This window comes from Carya illinoinensis, chromosome 13, assembly GCF_018687715.1.
Source record: "Carya illinoinensis cultivar Pawnee chromosome 13, C.illinoinensisPawnee_v1, whole genome shotgun sequence".
In the NCBI taxonomy this organism is placed as follows: Eukaryota; Viridiplantae; Streptophyta; class Magnoliopsida; order Fagales; family Juglandaceae; genus Carya; species Carya illinoinensis.
The window spans coordinates 29684295-29701916 of record NC_056764.1 but is presented as its reverse complement, the minus strand read 5'-3'; the positions used below and the strand labels follow the sequence as shown (position 1 = coordinate 29701916).

The 17622-nt window shown below is 36.6% G+C and overlaps 3 protein-coding genes across 3 annotated transcripts; 2 read left to right on the top strand and 1 right to left on the bottom strand.

Moving 5' to 3' along the window:
• Window positions 1-2867: 2867 nt before the first annotated feature.
• On the bottom strand, window positions 2868-6265 carry LOC122292343. Its single transcript, XM_043100641.1, has 2 exons — window positions 6142-6265; window positions 2868-3378 (listed from the first exon to the last, which is right to left on the bottom strand). Exons 1-2 carry the CDS (start codon window positions 6246-6248, stop codon window positions 3066-3068), a joined length of 420 nt encoding a protein of 139 aa, XP_042956575.1. The 5' UTR covers window positions 6249-6265; the 3' UTR covers window positions 2868-3065.
• Window positions 6266-6541: 276 nt separating this feature from the next.
• Window positions 6542-8649, top strand: LOC122292342. The gene has a single exon (XM_043100639.1). It carries the CDS (start codon window positions 7026-7028, stop codon window positions 8379-8381), a length of 1356 nt encoding a protein of 451 aa, XP_042956573.1. The 5' UTR covers window positions 6542-7025; the 3' UTR covers window positions 8382-8649.
• A 6816-nt stretch (window positions 8650-15465) lies between these two features.
• LOC122291495 (AT-hook motif nuclear-localized protein 17-like) lies at window positions 15466-16781 on the top strand. Its single transcript, XM_043099227.1, has one exon. It carries the CDS (start codon window positions 15615-15617, stop codon window positions 16509-16511), a length of 897 nt encoding a protein of 298 aa, XP_042955161.1. The 5' UTR covers window positions 15466-15614; the 3' UTR covers window positions 16512-16781.
• The last annotated feature ends 841 nt before the right edge of the window (window positions 16782-17622 follow it).

Sequence of the window (17622 nt, the reverse complement as noted above, 5' to 3'; positions counted from 1 at the left end):
TTGGGTAAAAAGAATCAGAAAGACACTCTCTACAGTGATAGTCAGAGTGTCATATTCCTTGCTAAGAATCCAGTATTTCATTCTAGGACCAAGCACATTTAGATCAGGTATCACTTCATACAATCATTGTTAGATGATAGACAGTTGTTACTTGAGAAGATTTGTGAAAGCAAGAACTCTGCTGATATGTTGACAAATGTTGTTACACTTGAGAAACTAAAATTGTGCACAATTTCAGTTGGTCTTCTAGCATGAAGACATGGACAGTGAGTTGCAGAGGTGGAGGATATCATGTTTGAAGAAAAGTGCGATACAATGAGTGTACCAGTCTCCAAGTGGGAGAATTGTTGAGTACTTTGGAGTCTGGTCCACATCGCTCGAGCGGAGGCATTGGCCGCTCAAGCGAAGTCAAGCAGAGTGGAACGCTCGAAGACAGCTCGACAGTGAGCTTGAGCGGTTGCGGGAAGGAGGTTCGCTCGACACGCTGCTCGAACGAACATTGATTTTACACGGATTTTAGGGTTTTTCCGCCGTTTGAGTATATATATATTATTTTTGACATATGACCATATTGTAGAAGAACATTAATTGCCCCACCATTGTATTGTGATTCCTTAGTAATAAAAATCCTCTGCAGCTCCCGTGGACGTAGACAATTTACTGAACCAAATAAATATTTGTGTCGTGTGTGATTGATTTCTTTTTCTTACTTTTTCACTTTATTGTCATCGTTTTTCACAACACCCATCTCACCCCTTCTTCACAATAATTGGCATGTTGTTTCATAGGCTTGTAAGTAAGAAATAATTAGTGACACATCTTGAATGACAACATCTACGAATACATGTTTGATGATAGTGTTTGCCTATTTCTTAGAGCCAATTGGTTTAAACCTATGATTGTGGAGGATCAAGAAGACGTTTATGATGTTGTTGAAGATTATTATCCATATGAAGAGGAAGAAGATGATCTAGATAAAGTTTACTTCAGTAGGTCAACACGTCTTTGTATTGCTAATTGAAGTTGGGTGATAATGAATATGTTAGGTTAGGACGCCAAGAAGCGAGGCCAATCTATCAACAAAATTTCTAGGACTCTAGTGCAAGTTCATCCCTAGAATCTAAGGAAGGCTGTGAAAAGTGCAACTGGGTGATGGACAAGTAGTGCAGTCAAACACAAAGCAGTTGATAAAACTACTGAAGAAAGCAGCAACAACATTTGGTGAGGTTGGGCCGGACGTGAGGCGATTTCTGTAAGTACTTATGTTGTGCCTCAAACTTGAGGTCCGTTGTACCGTATTTTTCTGCTATTAATTTTTTGAAATATGTATAATCACCTTGAAAATAGAAAAGAAAAATACATGGCGTGGTAATTGGTTTGAGATTCTGATTTCTCATGAAAAAAAAAAAAACCAACCAAAGGAAAAAGAGACCTAAATGCAAAATTAATCATAATAAACTGTGCTTCTTGGTCATACGTGTAATTCCCCATTCTAGGGCATCCTAGCCAAATAATCATGAATAATGCATGACAAGGATTAAAGTTGTTGAAGAGATATTCTGATTACTTTCAAAATCATTTTCCTGATTGACGAGTGCATTACAGAATGGGTGGCTGTGAAGAGTAACAGCCTCAAGAAATACATTTTCACGTCCAATTTTGCTTGAAATAAATCAGGCCAATGAGAAGGGACTTTGGCTTGAAGAAAATCCTTTATTAATGAATTGTCCTTGTTTGCCTACATCATATGTGGGTCTAGAAACAGATCAAAACATATAAAAATCAATGAGTGGAAACCAAATTCTTTTGGAGATCAATGAAAAGGAAATGTTTAAATTGCATGATGGAAATCATTTGTGTAGAGGAAAGTTTAGGTAGATGTGATTATTGAAGTAAGACTTGTCAAATGGGCGATGATGTTTTCTTAAAGCTTTGGAAATCTCTGAGCGATGAGGGGTAGGGAGACTGATAATGAAGATGGGGTCAAGTGGGACCTCCAATGCCACCATCAGTGGAGGAAATTAGATGGAGGAAATCAGTGTAAGCGGCAATGTCAAGCAAAGCAATCCTAAAATTCTCAAATGTGATCTTAGACCCAATTGAGTATTCTAGGATCGAATTCTCAGACATTAATGTTGTTAAAGAGAATCAATAGATGGTATCCGAGTACTTTGACTTGTCAAGGAATGATTGTAATTCTAGGCCCAATTCGAAGGGACTCGATCGTTTCATTTCTCCACCTTGGTTCTTCTCCTCATTCTATTGATGACTATGAGATGACTACGAATTGGTCTAAGGAAAATCGTGGTAGATCAAATTCCACCAAATTTGGTCAAGTATTTTCAGTTCCGCTCGGGAATTTCAACATTGAGACTGAGCAGTCTGCAATGCAGCAGCAAATAGTGGACATGTACATGAGAAGCATGCAGCAAGTTACCGAATCTTTGGCAAAGACGAAGCTTTCCAATGGATCTTGATAAACCGGAAAGTGAAGATGGTGGGGATATTCAAAACCGTAGGTTTGAAATTGACAAGAAGAAGAAGGATGGATCGCGTGCAAATAAGTTTAACTTGCCTTGAGGCCAATGAGAAAAGGAAACACAACACAACCCATCTGATCTGGTTCCGCACCTTTGAGCAAACCTATTGCAAAAACAGTCCATAATACTTAATTGTAGAACCCACGGCCATAACATGAGGAATTATGTCCCGGAGACTATAAGAGGGATTGACTTAGTAGTAAAATTCACTCATGTGATATTCAATGGATGATGGATTGCGGACTAGTCTAAGAACAGGAGAACATGAAATTCATCCTACCTATATTGTTAAGAAGTCAAATAAATGACAAAAACATCTAACTCGTAAAGGAATAATTAGAGAAATCGGGATCTTGAACCACTTACCCCGCCATTATTTTATAACGATATTTTTCTTTTCTTTCTTCTTCAAGGTGATTGTATATTATTTTACAAACTAAAAAGTAGTGACATATTTTTCAAGGGACATCAAGTTTAAGGCCCAACTTAGGCACTTACAAAAATGGCCTCACATCCCACCCAATCTTAGCAGATGTTGCTAGTGCTTTCTTGTAGTACCTTTATCAGCCGGTTCATGTTTGAGTGCCCTCTTTGCCCATTGCCCGGTTGCACTTTTCGCAGCCTCTTTAGGTTCTCGAGATGAAACAACACCAGAGTCCTGGAAATTTGGTTGATAGACTGGTCTCGCTTCTTAGCGTTCTGACATGACATATCCATTGTGACCCCACCTTCGATTCCCAATACAAGACTTGTTGAACTATTGAAGTAAACTTCATCTAGATCATCTTCTTCCTCTTCATATGGATAATAATCTTTAGCATCATCATAAATGTCTTCCCTGTCCTCCAAAATCAAAGGTTTAAACCAATTGGCTCTAAGAAATAGGCAGATACTCTCCTCAAACATGTAATAGTTAATGCTGCCATTCAAGATGCTTCACTAATTATTTCTTACTTACAAGTCTTATGTCAATAATTGTGAACCTGTTATAGTAATAAAAAAATTAAAACATCAATCATTTTTTATCATTGTAGGAGACTCACTTCAGTAGTTTGTTGGGGCTATAAAAAAAGGGAAAATGTCAACTTTGGTAGTTTAGGGAAAATGTCATAAACCCTTATACTTGGGAATTTTAAGACACCGATTTTGAAAAGTGAGTACTTAAAACCCAAGCTTTTCAACTTTGGATTTTCAAAAAAGGAAACCACAAAAATTTAATTTTATATCCTCATAAAAATAAAAGTAAAACAGAAAGAATGGTTGGTGGGTGGCTTTAAAGGGTGGTAGGGATCCTCTCTACCTATTTGAAGGCGGGTACCTCCCACCTTGTTTTGGATGGGCAGCTTGGTAGAGAAGCCCCTATAATGGGCATCTCTTGTTGCCACCTGCCATCATAAACCACATTTTTTTTCCTTTGTTTTTTTTTTTTTGGTTATAAGATATTAAAGTAATTATGAATGCCATCTTTACCATGATAAGTATTGTAGAATTAAAAGTTGAGACATAGGAGTTCTCGAGCCCACTTTCTAAACTAGAATATCATAGCACTATCACTAGCTTCCTTGACAACATCAAAATTTTAGAGAATAAGGCTAAGATTCCATTTTATTTATTTTTATTTTTTATAAATTATACTTCTCTTATTTAGCTAGAGCTTTTCAAATATAGCCTATAGAGGCCACATCTACTTATCTATTCAATATCTAGACCACTTAAATACTCTCTCTAAAAGACTAATGAGCTCTCACCCAAACGGGTTTAGCCTACACATGTGGTGACCTTTGAATTAAAAGTCAAAACCCGTAGTTATGGCTTCTCCCAAACCTGTCCCAAAAAAGAGGAAGGCCAAGAGAGCCCTATGGGAACAGTCTGTCCACAAAACAATAGACACATCAGATATTCGGATCAGCATGGGAAAGCGAGACAACACATTGACAAACATGCCCATGCCTGAAAAATCCGCAGGAAGCCACGCCTCATTAAACAAACCATACGGGATCACAGATAAGGCGACTCAACGTAAGATCCTATCCCTGATAGGCCACCTAGAGAGAGGCCACACCTCACCATATGTCCCGAACCAAGGTAATGGCGACAGCAATAGAATTAAATGCGATAATATGGCACCCCATACAAGAAACGAACACTCTTAAGCTCAGAGGAGAAGCAAAGGCTCAACCTCAAGCAGAGAATATAATGTTGAAATGCAGATAAAACTACATGCTCTAGCTCAAAAGTTTTTTGGCTAATTCTCCAAGAAATATTCTAACTTAATCATCAGAAGCACCCTAGGGGACTCCCACCCCACTCTACTTTCTGATCACAGGTTACAAGAAGACATGACGAACATTATGAAAAATTTCCTTAACGTTTAGCACCGTCTGTGGGATCTTTCATTTCCTATATCTTAATGTACTTTTTGTATGCAAGTGGAACATGTGCTTTGCGTATCAGGAATAGAAACTATACAAAGCCAGTACATTTTGCTCTAGAGAGAGAGAGAGAGAGAGAGAGAGCATTCATGTTGTTCGGTGGTGCCCAAACATTGATTTTGCAAGGATTAGAACACCATGTCACGTTGTTCAAACACAGATTCAAGACACCGAGAAATGCAAAATCGCATAGCTGCTAAGGTACATGAAATGAAATAAAAAGAAAAGAAATTCAAAACTTGGAATGGTAAACATGAAGCGGTTCACACCATAAACACATGCACTCACAATCTCGGTTTTTCTTGAGGCAGCTCATCAACTACTTTACTTTTTTGATTTTACAGCTGTTTAAAAAACTCATGAAATAGCCTTTTCATTGATAAATAAATTAAGTTGAACTATTTTGACATTTTTCAAAAAATCATCTCAAGGATTCAGTATTTTTAATTTTTTTTAATAGTTAAAAATTACTTTATACGATATAATATTTGTAATCTTAAAAGTACTTTATACGTAGTTTTGAGCATTACTCATTTGAAAGGAAATAGAAGAAAGGATGGTTTAGCAGTAGGAGGTTGGGTTGTTTGACCATTCCCAATAATTTGATCAACTATATTTATTTATTTATTTATTTTGGTTTAAATAAAGGAAAAAAATAGATTTAAATGCAAAAATAATAAATAAATAAAAAACAGTGCTTCGTGGTCTGATACGTACAACTTTATTCCTAGCCAAATAATTATGGGAAGGAATAAAGTAGTTGAAGAGGATCATATTCTGATGACTTTGAAAATCATGTTCACGTTTGATGAGTGCAATACAGAACGGGTGGCCGTGAAGAGCAACAACCTCCAGCAATACATTTTCACGTCCGGTTGTGTTTCAAATAAATGAGGCCAATGAGATTGGACTTTTGGCTTGAAGAAAATTCTTTATTAATGAACTGTCCTTGTCGGCCTACATCATATGTGGGTCTAGAAACTGATCAAATCATATATAAAAATACCTGCTTCTGGTTATTACAATGGGTGGAAACCAAATTCTTTTGTAGATCAATGAAAAAGGAAATGTTTAAATTGCATGATATCAATCATTTATGTAGAGGAAATTTTAGGTAGGAGTGATTATTGAAGTAAGACTTGTCAAATGGTGAGCCATGGGTACCTGACCTCCTGCAGCAGAATTGAATTGTTTGTTCCTCATATTTTCTCACTAGCTTCCAATGCAATGCAAACTTTTTTCTTTCCTCCATAGTGTTTGGGAACTGTAGAGGCATTTTCTTGCATGAGAGAGAGAGAGAGAGATGATGTTTTCTTAAAGCATTGGAGAGAGCATCTCTGAGGGAGTGAGGGGTAAGGAGAGTGATAATGAAGATGTGGGTCAAGTGGGACCTCCAATGCCATCAGTGGAGGAAATTAGTCATTAGAAGTGGAAGCTGCAATGTCAAGCAAAGCAACCCTAAAAATCTCTATCCCTCACCCACCCCTCTAAAGCAAAGAAGCAATCACTAAGTGGCAAAAAGACGACAATAACATCATCATCATCTATACCACCAGCATCATCATCATCTCCTTTGATTTTCTTCATTCTCCTCCATTGCTCCACCAACTACCCTAAACAGCCACAAAAGCAAGCTTCTTCCTTCCACCATAAGTCTCCCTTTCTCTTTGGTCTTTCATTTCTGTGCTTTTTGGTTGAATTTCGTAGGTTGATCTTCTCAAAATTTTTCAAAAACTCATGAGTTCAGAGGATACTGAAGCAGGGATTCCAATATCTTGTTCTTCAGCACTCCGGTACTAAAGAACTCTCTGTTCTTGTTCTGTTTTGTTTAAACTCTGTCTCTATTAAGCTCTCCTCTCCAAAATTTCCTCTGTTTCTACTCCTTTTGCTTGAACTCACGTACTGTAACTTTGCTCACCCACAAAATACAGAAATAAATTTCATCAATGTGTTTGCATTGATAACCCAGTTTCCCACACCAACTCTGTTTCCATCCTGTTTTTTTCCTTTCTGCAAGCGAAGCACCAATCTTCCCATTGGAGGTTATATTGAGATGGATTCGTTCAATCAAACCACTGGGTTCCGTTATAACCCTAGTTCCAACAGAATGAGTCATCATGGGGATGATGATTCCGAGTTTTCGGGTATTCTTGACGTATATGTTCATCATGCCAGGAACATTCACAACATTTGTATCTACGATAACCAAGATGTCTATGCAAAGTTTTCTCTTACCTATAACCCGGATGAGACTCTCACGACTCGAATCATCCATGGAGGTGGCAAAAATCCAGATTTCAACGAGAACCTGAGGATGAAAATCACACAAGTTGATGCAGTTCTAAAATGTGAGATTTGGATGCTCAGCAGGGCTAGAAACTACATGGAAGATCAACTGCTGGGGTTTGTCTTAGTCCCAATTTCACAAGTAGTTGGCAAAGGAAAGGTTACACAAGACTATAGCCTCTCTTCCACCGATCTCTTTCACTCCCCCGCTGGAACTATCCAACTGAGTCTTTCTTTTAACACTTCTCTGCCTGTGAATCCCTCTTCATTACCCGAATCGGTTACCAAGTCATCGATATCTTCGGAGGTTGTATTGCTTGACCGGAAAATCTCAGATGTAATCTTAGACCCAATTGAATATTCTAGGATCGAATTCCCAGACATTAATGTTGTTAAAGAGAATCAACAGATGGTATCCGAGTACTTTGACTTGTCAGGGAATGGTTGTAGTTCGAGGCCCAATTCTAGGGGACTCGTTTCATTTCTCCACCTTGGTTCTTCTCCTCATTCTATTGATGATTATGATATGACTGTGAATTCGTCTGAGGAAAATCATGGTGGATCAAATTCTCCCAATGGAAGCATACAAAATTCTGGGTTCTTAAGTTCAACTACAACAAGCTTAAGTGATGATAGAAACTCGGCTGATTCAACCGAGAAAAAGAGTCGTTTATGTGGTGAATCACCAAATTCTGTCAATGTCTTAATCCCTACTGAGGCTAATCAGAATTCCGGTGCTTGTCCAGACACTCCAACCTCAAAAAAGGGGACTGAAATCAGAGATGAAAAAGAGTCAAATTTCATAAGCAGCAAAGAGGACGAGAAGAAAAAAGATAGGAATATGGGCGGTTCGACCAAATTTGGTCAAGTATTTTCAGGTCCACTCGGGAATATCAACATTGAGGCGGAGCAGTCTGCAATGCAACAGCAAATAGTTGACATGTACATGAGAAGCATGCAGCAATTTACCGAATCTTTGGCAAAGATGAAGCTTCCAATGGATCTTGATAAACCGGAAAGTGAAGATGGTGGAGATGTCATTCAAAACCGTAGCAACAAATTAGAAATTGACAAGAAGAAGGATGGATCGCGTGTGTTTTATGGTAGCCGGGCTTTCTTCTGATTGCTAATTAATGGTGCTGCGTACATGATGGGGGGAGTTTGTAGTACGTAGCAGGATAAAGAGTTCCTTAATTTTATGGTAACTTTGGTTTCCTCTCGGCTTTCTTGTGTTGTATTTATGACAGATATCGGTTTCTTCAGTCCCCTAACCTCTTCCCCAACTTGATGAGCATTTTTCCTTGGAATCTTAATTAGTTGCATCTAAACACTTATGACATGTTTACTGAGTCATGAGCTTATGCATGGAAATGGAATTGTTATTGTGATCATCTGCTTTGAAAGTTGTTTGTGTGGTTATAATTGCTAGTTTTCCAAAGCACTTGGCAAAATTGCTGCTATTGATCTGTTCCCGTGTTAGGCAGATGAACATACATGGATTACAATCTAATCCAAAAGATTTAAGCCTACGAATTTTGAGTTATGTGTTAACGACTCATGATGAGGGTTGTGACTACCATTCGATATGGGAGGGACTTTAGTGCTTATAAGTTTATCACAACATGGGCTCACGCCACTCAAATAGTAGTCATCGTACACACCTCGAATGCCAGTCATCATGCTCTGCATGGAAAGGAAAAGAACGGAAGATCGGAAAGAGAGCTTGCTTTTCTGCAAGTTGAAGAGGTGGGTACGGTAGTTGGTGGGACTGATCGAAGGAAAAGGATAATTAATGAAGAAAATAGACGAGATGATGACGTTTGGATGATAACGATGTTGTTGGTGTTTTTTCTAACCCACTTTTTTCTTTTTGGTGGGGGGTGGGTGAGGGATATTGATTTTTGGGTGTTACTTTCCTTGACATTGCAGCTTCCACTTCAAGTGTCTAATTTGTTCCACTGACGCTCTTCAAGGTCCCGCTTTGGCCCCATCAACATTATTATCACTCTCCCCACTCCTCTTAATTCCCCCTCATAGATGCTCTCCAAAGCTGGCTTCAAGACAAATACCAATCTCTCTTGGGCTTCAAGGCATTAAGAAAATTCAAGTGCCTAAACTGTTCTCCAACACACCTTGCATGTGAGAAAGCCTAACTTAATAATATTGGAAGCCAGTCATGATCAAACTAAACCTCCTCCGAAACTTATAAAAAGACGATTGAGCAGTGATAGATTCAGAAATTTGACTTTAGAGGATGAACTTATACGATCACATGTACGTATATTTAATTGTGTGCGACAGCAGAAGCTAGTTGCTTGGACGAAACCGCCTGTGGATTGGACGAAACTGAATTGTGATGAAAGTTGTCGTGGCAACCCAGGGATTTCTGGGGTTGGGGGCGTGATAAGGGATGTGACTGGCAGTGTGAAGGGTGCTTTTTCCACTCATTTTGGCCTCGACACTAATAATAGGGCTGAACTAACGGCTATTTCAGAGGGAATCCTTTTGTGCAAAAAAGTTTAATTGTTTTAATGTGATTATTGAAATATATTCCAGATGGGTAGTGGATTGGCTTCTTTAAGGGTAGATGCACCTCGTGGTATCTATGGAAATTTTGGGAAGACTTAATGTTTGCACTAGAGGGAATTACTTTTATGGTGGTTCACCAATATCGCGAAGGTAACCAAGCGGCTAATTTCCTAGCACGACAAGGTGGGATGGGGAGGAATGTTAGCTATGAAGGCCATCATAATTTACCACAGCTCTTGAAAGGCATTATTTGGCTTGATAAATTGGGGCTTAATTCCTACTCTCAGGAATTAATTTGTCTTTATTTTGGTTTTGTATAGTTTGTTTGTGGTTTCAATATTAGTTGATTTATTGATGTAAGTTTGGTTTTCCTCCGTCTTGAGTGAGAGAATGCAATAAAGTAGTGGAATTTCCCCATTTTTTTTTTTTATGTACGTATATTTAATTATTTATTATACATTTTGTTGTTTATAAATTAGGTCGAATAGCTAGATGATCAGGTGCCTATTGCTCCATAGAGTTTGGTATCTTATGATGCATTGGTCAAGTGAATCCCATGGGATTAATTCATTGCAAAATTACACCTTTGTAGATCTTGTCACTTGGTTATAATCATTGATCATGATAGTTCATAAATAAGGGGAGAGAATTTCATGCAGGCTGGAAAAGTTGCATGTAATTTGCAACCCACCGCCAGTTTTGAGATCAGGCCAGCGGCCTGCATGGTTTGTAATTGTGTTGCTTGCTTGAGGTTGTCACCACTTTAGCGCCACAACATCATGTTTTAATTTTGCCATGCATAATTGTCAAATAGGAACATGATTTGAATAGATCTATGCCATAGCTAGATGGAGACATCATGCATGTTTATAAGAGTTTAGTTTTATATAGTTATTTTTGTATATTCTTTACACACTTTACTAATGTGATTGGTCAAAACAGTCATGTGATATTAAAGCAAATGATGTAATCAATTATATTAATAAAGTGTGTTAGGAATACGTAAAAATTAAAAAAAGAAATGCACTTTTTGATTGAGAAGACTAAAAAAATTATTTATAATGAATTATTTACGATAAAAATAATTATTTATGATAAGAATAGACTCGTTATGATATGAAATAGATGAAGATGATCCGCTCAGCTGCAATAATTTGATCATAGGTTCCTGGTCATTTTCCCTTTAGTGAAAGGTTAGGTACGTACGTAGCTAAATTAGGTGGGACTGGACTCCAAAGATACCCCAAGTCTCCACTTTTTTCCAACTAGGTTGGCCCTTTTTCTTCGTTTCTGTTCTTAGTCTACTTTTGAGGGGACTTTCTTGTTTGTTTTTGCTATGAAATCTGCTTATTAATTTCTCACATCTTCCCATCTTCATCATGCCTTGGATTTAATGCAAAAAATCTATGCCTGTAAAGGGTATAATTTAAATGACAAGTGAGTGACCGGAATGGATCACATCCCTAGAGTTTTTGACTGAATTCTAAAGCTTAAAATGGGAGAGAAAAATACAAAAAAATAGACCTTAATACCCTATAGTATTTATTGAATGTAATTAATTTACTTGAGCAGCTAAATTGTTATAAAGTCTATTTTATGTATATATTTATCTATTTTCCACTCTAGGCTATTATAAAAAAGTATAAAAAATTTAAATCCGAATGAGGGTATAAATTAGTCCATAAGAGACAAGGGGTGATTTGATACTCACTCCCTTATTCTAGGGAGTAGAGAGCTAATTGAATTACAAAAACTAGTTTAGGTACAATTATTTTTTTGTATTTTTTGTACACTATATTAATATGATTGGTTGCGTCAATTTTTTAATATAAAATAACTGTTTTTGACCAATCGCATTAGTGGAATGCGTAAAGAATACATAAATATAAATATATATAGCAAAACTGAATTATAAATAATCCAGTATTAATTAATATATATCCAAAATTGAGTACCTTAATGTTTTCCCATAACTTGTTTTATGTCGAGCCAAATTGATTCATATATACAGACTCCTTCAAAACTGCTTCAAGCTATTTTTTTTCCAGGTTTTCATTGGATTTCTGAGAATCCTGCAAAAAAACCTCCAATATTATTATGCTATTCTAGCACAAACTGATTCCCTTGTTATTAAACACATCTATGAAAAGATCGATAACACTATGTGATCTATCATAGTGCTTATATATTAAATTTTATCACAAAAGAAAAATGGGATCCCATCCATCTACAACGAAGAGACTCCCTTGTAGAAATTCACAAGTAAGAAAATCAGAAATATAATTATCAGATCCTTTAATATGCAATGTCTTCAACATCCTTTTCTAAAACATATTTAATACTTTTGTAATCAATACATAATAAGAATTTTTGGTTTGACAAATTATTTTGAAATTTAGAAATACATAGTACTATGGATAATATCTCTTTCTTAATAGTGTTATAGTTGAGTTGTACAGTATTCCAAACTCCAGAATGAAAGTGAACAATTTGTTCAGATGAGTCTAGTGAAAAAATTTATTTCAGAATGCCACCATAATCAATATCAGAGGTATCTGTTTCAACAATTTTAAATAAACCAGAAGTAGGAATTCCAAAGTACGGTAGAGTTTAACATGTGCTTTAATTTGTTTAATGAGAATGGTATAGATTTTAGTCCAAGGTGAAGGGTTTGAGTCTCAAACAGTGGATGACATTGTCTTTTTTTATGTCTTTGTAGAATTCTGCAACATAATTTAGAGAACCAAGAAATCGTTACAATTGTGCTTTATCAAGAATAACATCATGAATTTTTTAGCAAATTTGATAGCCCTACTAGTAGGTCGAATTTTGCCTGTAGTAATATTATAACCAAGGAATTTAATATTAGCTTGAAATAATTTAATCTTTTTAGCATAAAGCACAAAGCCATTTTGTCTAATGATGTCTAGAAACGAATGCATATATATGTGTGTGTGTGTGTGAGTGTATCGCTACTGTTTGTCGCTGCTGCACTTCCAAGCTGCAATCGATTTTAGAATGAGTCAATTGTTGAGAAATTTTATTATGTTTTTAATGATATTATTATTCTTGCCTAGAATATATATATATATATATATATATAAGAAAAATACTTTAACCATAAAGAAATTTTACAAAAGTAAATTTAAAATTAATATAGTTTGATGTGTTACTTTAGATTGTAAAATTATTTTTATCGTAAAGTAGATCATTTAATATATCATATAAAGATATATCAGTTTATAAATTTTTTTTTATGAAATTTTGTTGTGTATGTAGTTACCTGGTTAGTTTATAAGCATATATGTCTTTAAAAAAGGAGAAAAGGATAAGAATCATCAAAAATAATATTTAAAAGAATGATTAAAAATAATATTTAATTTGTCTTGTTGATGCTATTATGCGGATTTGAAGCATTGATTTTGTCTTTATATATATATATATATATATATATATATATATATGTTGATTTTAGAACCCATATGGGTTCTAAAATAATATATGTTCATTCTTATCCTTTTTATTCATATCTTAAAATTATATGTATATTAAAAACATATACATATATTAAAAATAATATATGTATATGTTCATTCAAATAATATATGCATGTATGACTTTAGGGGTTCTAAGGTTTCTAGTGAGAGAAGCTCCACCATCTCTCTAGAAAACAAAACTTAGAAATCCTACGAGGGCCTCACCCTCCATGTTCTCCTTTGGTTTATGCTTTTTCCTTGATTTGGTTTGTGTTTGTTAATAAAACGTCATCGGTTGTGGTTACAGTGGCTTGAAAGCTCCGCCACCCAGTCTTAGATCCCGAAGTTGTCCACCATAATAAATCACGCAGTTGAGCAGGGTGATATTGCACAATGGAGGTAGAGGGTCTCGGCTTCATTTTGGCCTTGGGAATGGTTGTTTGAAAGAATGTAGCTGGGGCAGTGGCTATGGTTATGGTGGCTTAAAAGTTCCATCACCCAGTTTTGGATCTCAAGTCATCCACCATAATAAAACACGCAGTTGAATGGGGTGATATTGCACGATGGAGGTGGAGGGGCTTGAATTCTTTTTTGGCCATGGGAAAGGGTATTTGAAAGTTAGTTTTTTCTGAGTTGACCACCACAACAATACCACATAGTTGGGCGTGGTGGTAAAGTGGAGAGTTTCTAGTGTAGGCATTGAATGAGTAAGTTTGCTACAAGAGAATGTGGCTGTTGTTGGGCATTATAACCGGATGGACAAGTGGGCAGAATGTGGGTGGAGGGTTAGAATGTTTATTTCTTTTAGTTTTTTATTTTATTTTAATGTTCTAGCCTTAAGATTTTAAATAAATAGAAATAAGTTATTGGACTTTCTTGTCCATAGTCCATAGTAGGCTAGTCTCACTTCTCCAATAGGGTTGAGTCCCTCTCATTCTTTAGAGGAGGAGGTTGTGAGTTTACTCACCTCTTTTGGAGGGTGGAAGTTGGTATGTGTTTTTTCTTAAATAAGTTGAAATAGACACTTCTATTGTTATAGAGTTTCGTATCTCATAATGGTCTTGTCACTGGAGAGTCTATTGAAGTTTAGACAATGTCTGGAATAAAGAAATTTGTGTACAGGAAAGCCTACAACAAATGAGTAGTTAGCTTGTAATCAGAACTTGTTACCTGAATTTCTTAGTCACATATGTAACTTCATTCTTTCATAAATGAATAGAAGTCTATTTCTCATAAAAAATAATAATAATAATATATGCATGTTCTAAAGTAAGAGCAAGACGAAGATTAAATCCAGAGAATTAGAAAAAACAAATGGATACTAACATTGTGTTTAAGTCAATTTATTTATAGAGCAAAATCATAGGGAAGAAAAATTATATTAATAAAATTGAGATACCGTTATATTTTAAAAAAAAAAAAAATCTTTTATTCCCTTATTCTTGCTCATGGACTTAATTTTATAACTTTTTTAATAATACATTTCATATTTTCATTCCATTGTGGTGATATCGATCATCAATCTTGTATTATTAATAATGTTGGACGGTGTTGTGTCCACCGCTCCCAGCTTTCATTGGGAATAACTGATAGGCATAATTGGTCTTTTTTTAAAATTTTCTTATATATATTTTTTAACACTTAAATATTTTAAAAAAAATAAAAAAATTAAAATATTATTAAAAAGAAAAATTGTTGATACCACCTATGATCTATTGATTACTTTCTATTTCTTAAAAAGTTAATTTCATAAAAGAGTAAAATACAAAACTAGGGCATGTGATTTGCTTTAAAGTTAAATTGGTCCCCTTGATTGTGTTTTGTAAAATAATCAAAATAGCTAATCTCTCTTAAGACTTTTGTTATTAACTTTTAGAAATGATTTGTCACTATTTAAAACATGTTCCTTGATTATCCACACGTGTGCCATGTGTTTAAAAATGAAAAACTTAAAAATCAATGTAAAATGTGAAAGATCCACAACAAAAACGTAAAATCAGAAAAATAAAGCCAGGAATATGATCTTTGCAAAGATGCCATGCAGACACATCAGCAAGTCAACACTAACAAATAAATGTATAGATACCATGTCAGCATTTGACTGTCAAACACCAGTGATTGGTAATACCACGTCAGCCAGTATACAGCGTCCTAAGCATTTCTCTTCTCAAAGCTGTAACTTGTATTTATTACCTCATAAAATGCATCCTCTCTGCCAAATCTCTCCTGGATCCCACACCCAGCCCTGACTAGAAGACCCCCGAAACAACACAGTGGTCAAAGTTCAAACCATCCTCGATTCCTCGCTCTATACTCTCTCTCTTTTTCTCACTCTCTCTCCGGTGTCAGCAATGGCTGACTATGGTGGTGGCTTCTCTCTCCCCCAAGGAAGAGACCTGTTCCACACCTCCGACGATGAGTCCTCCGAGCACAGTCCTCGTACTGTGGCGGCCATCCTCCCTGCTACTGCAGCTGGACATGGCTCATCATCATCGTCCAAGCCCAAGAAAACCAGAGGTACCAGTACTACCGCTTGTGACACTGAGTTTGGATCAATCCCAGAGATATCCAAGAAACCAAGAGGCAGACCACCTGGGTCCAAGAACAAGCCCAAGCCTCCCATTGTGATCACCAAAGAGTACTGTGACTCCGCCATGAAGCCAGTGATACTCGAGATATCCGCCGGCTCCGATGTGATCGAGACGGTCATGCAGTTTGCGCACAGACAACAAGTGGGTATCAGTGTCTTGAGCGGGTCCGGGTCGGTGTCCAACGTCACACTCCGACACCCTGTGTCCCACACGCCGAGCCTTACCCTGCATGGACCCTTTAACCTCCTCTCTCTCTGTGGATCATATTTGGGTTATCCCACACCAACTTGCTCTACCAAACAACTTTCTTCTTCATCTTGTCTTTCTGGCGCTTTTTCTTTTGCTTCTTGTTCTTCTTTTGGGATATGTCTTGCAGGGGCGCAAGGGCAAGTGTTTGGAGGGATTGTTGGGGGGGAGGTTATAGCGGCGAGTCTAGTGGTGGTGACAGTCGCAACTTATACAAGTCCGGCGTACCAAAGGCTTCCCGGGGAGGCTGAAGAATCTGAAGATGATCAGGCTAAGGCTAACATTGATTGTAGTGGTGCTGGTGGAAATGGAAGTGAATCTTGCACTAGCAATAACGCCATGTCCATGTCTGTTTACAGCGTTGGTAGTCCAACCCCGCTCAGGCAGATTGCTCCGGATGTTATGCTCTAGGGTCCCATCTATCACCCCGCCTAATGAAGTAGAATTTGAAGAATGAATACCGCGTATTATTACATGCAGCTTTAAACATACCCTCCGTACTTTACTCTCAAATTTATCTCGAAACTGCATGGGCGACTACTTTGATTTGAGGATAATTTGTGCTTTAAAGGAAATCTCATGAGTTTTCTCTAATTCATGTTAGCTTTATCGGAGAAGTTTATTCTCCGTCCGAGTTGCTCAAGTCACTACAAATCCAACGGATATGATCTGCTTTGTTAATTATCCTTGATCTTATTTTATTATCTAGATGTTTTTAGACTTCTTGATTTAATTCATTGTTATTTCAAAAAAAAAAAAAAAATCATTGTTCCAAAGTAATATGTTTGTGTGGCAGCTGGCTTTCATAGTTACATTCAAGCTTGTTCATAAAGTTTGAAGTGCTGATCCTTTTCTCCTTCAAAAGGGCTTGGATATTGGTGGTGGAAGTGTACGTGTCTGGTTCAAGGGTTGAATTAGGCTTCTCACCCTCCGGAGTTAAGAACTTAAGAGCGCCCTTTACACCATCTCCGTGGCAAAAGAATAATTAATAAAGCACGATAGAGAAGGGTATTAATGGAACTTAGAAGGCCAGAGTACTGCACTAAACTGACATGATCTGGGTTCTCCTCTTTTTTCTCTTCAAATCTTTCATGACAGAGTACCCCTTGATCATTTATTTGTTTAAGTCAGCAAGCAGGTTTTTAACTATTTTTTTTTTCGTTTAATTCTGCGATCCTCTAGACACAAGAGTATGTGTACTCTCGCTGTGGGCATTAATTTATAATATTCATAGTTCATTTTCCTAAGAAATTCCAACATCTAAAAAGATGATTTTGATTCAAAAAGCCATAAATCCATGAGCCTTATTCTACAATTGAAGATATGTCTAAATAAGTACTGAAGCACCTGATGTATATGGTTTGCAAGTCATGTTGTTTTGCCAAGGCTTGTCCAAATTATAGTCAAAAGACTCAAAACACTCGGAACATCTCCCTATATAAATCTTGTAAGGGTGAAAATAACCGGATAAATGCTTGCCTACCTCCGTTCTCTAATATATTGCCATTTTGTCCTCTTTCAG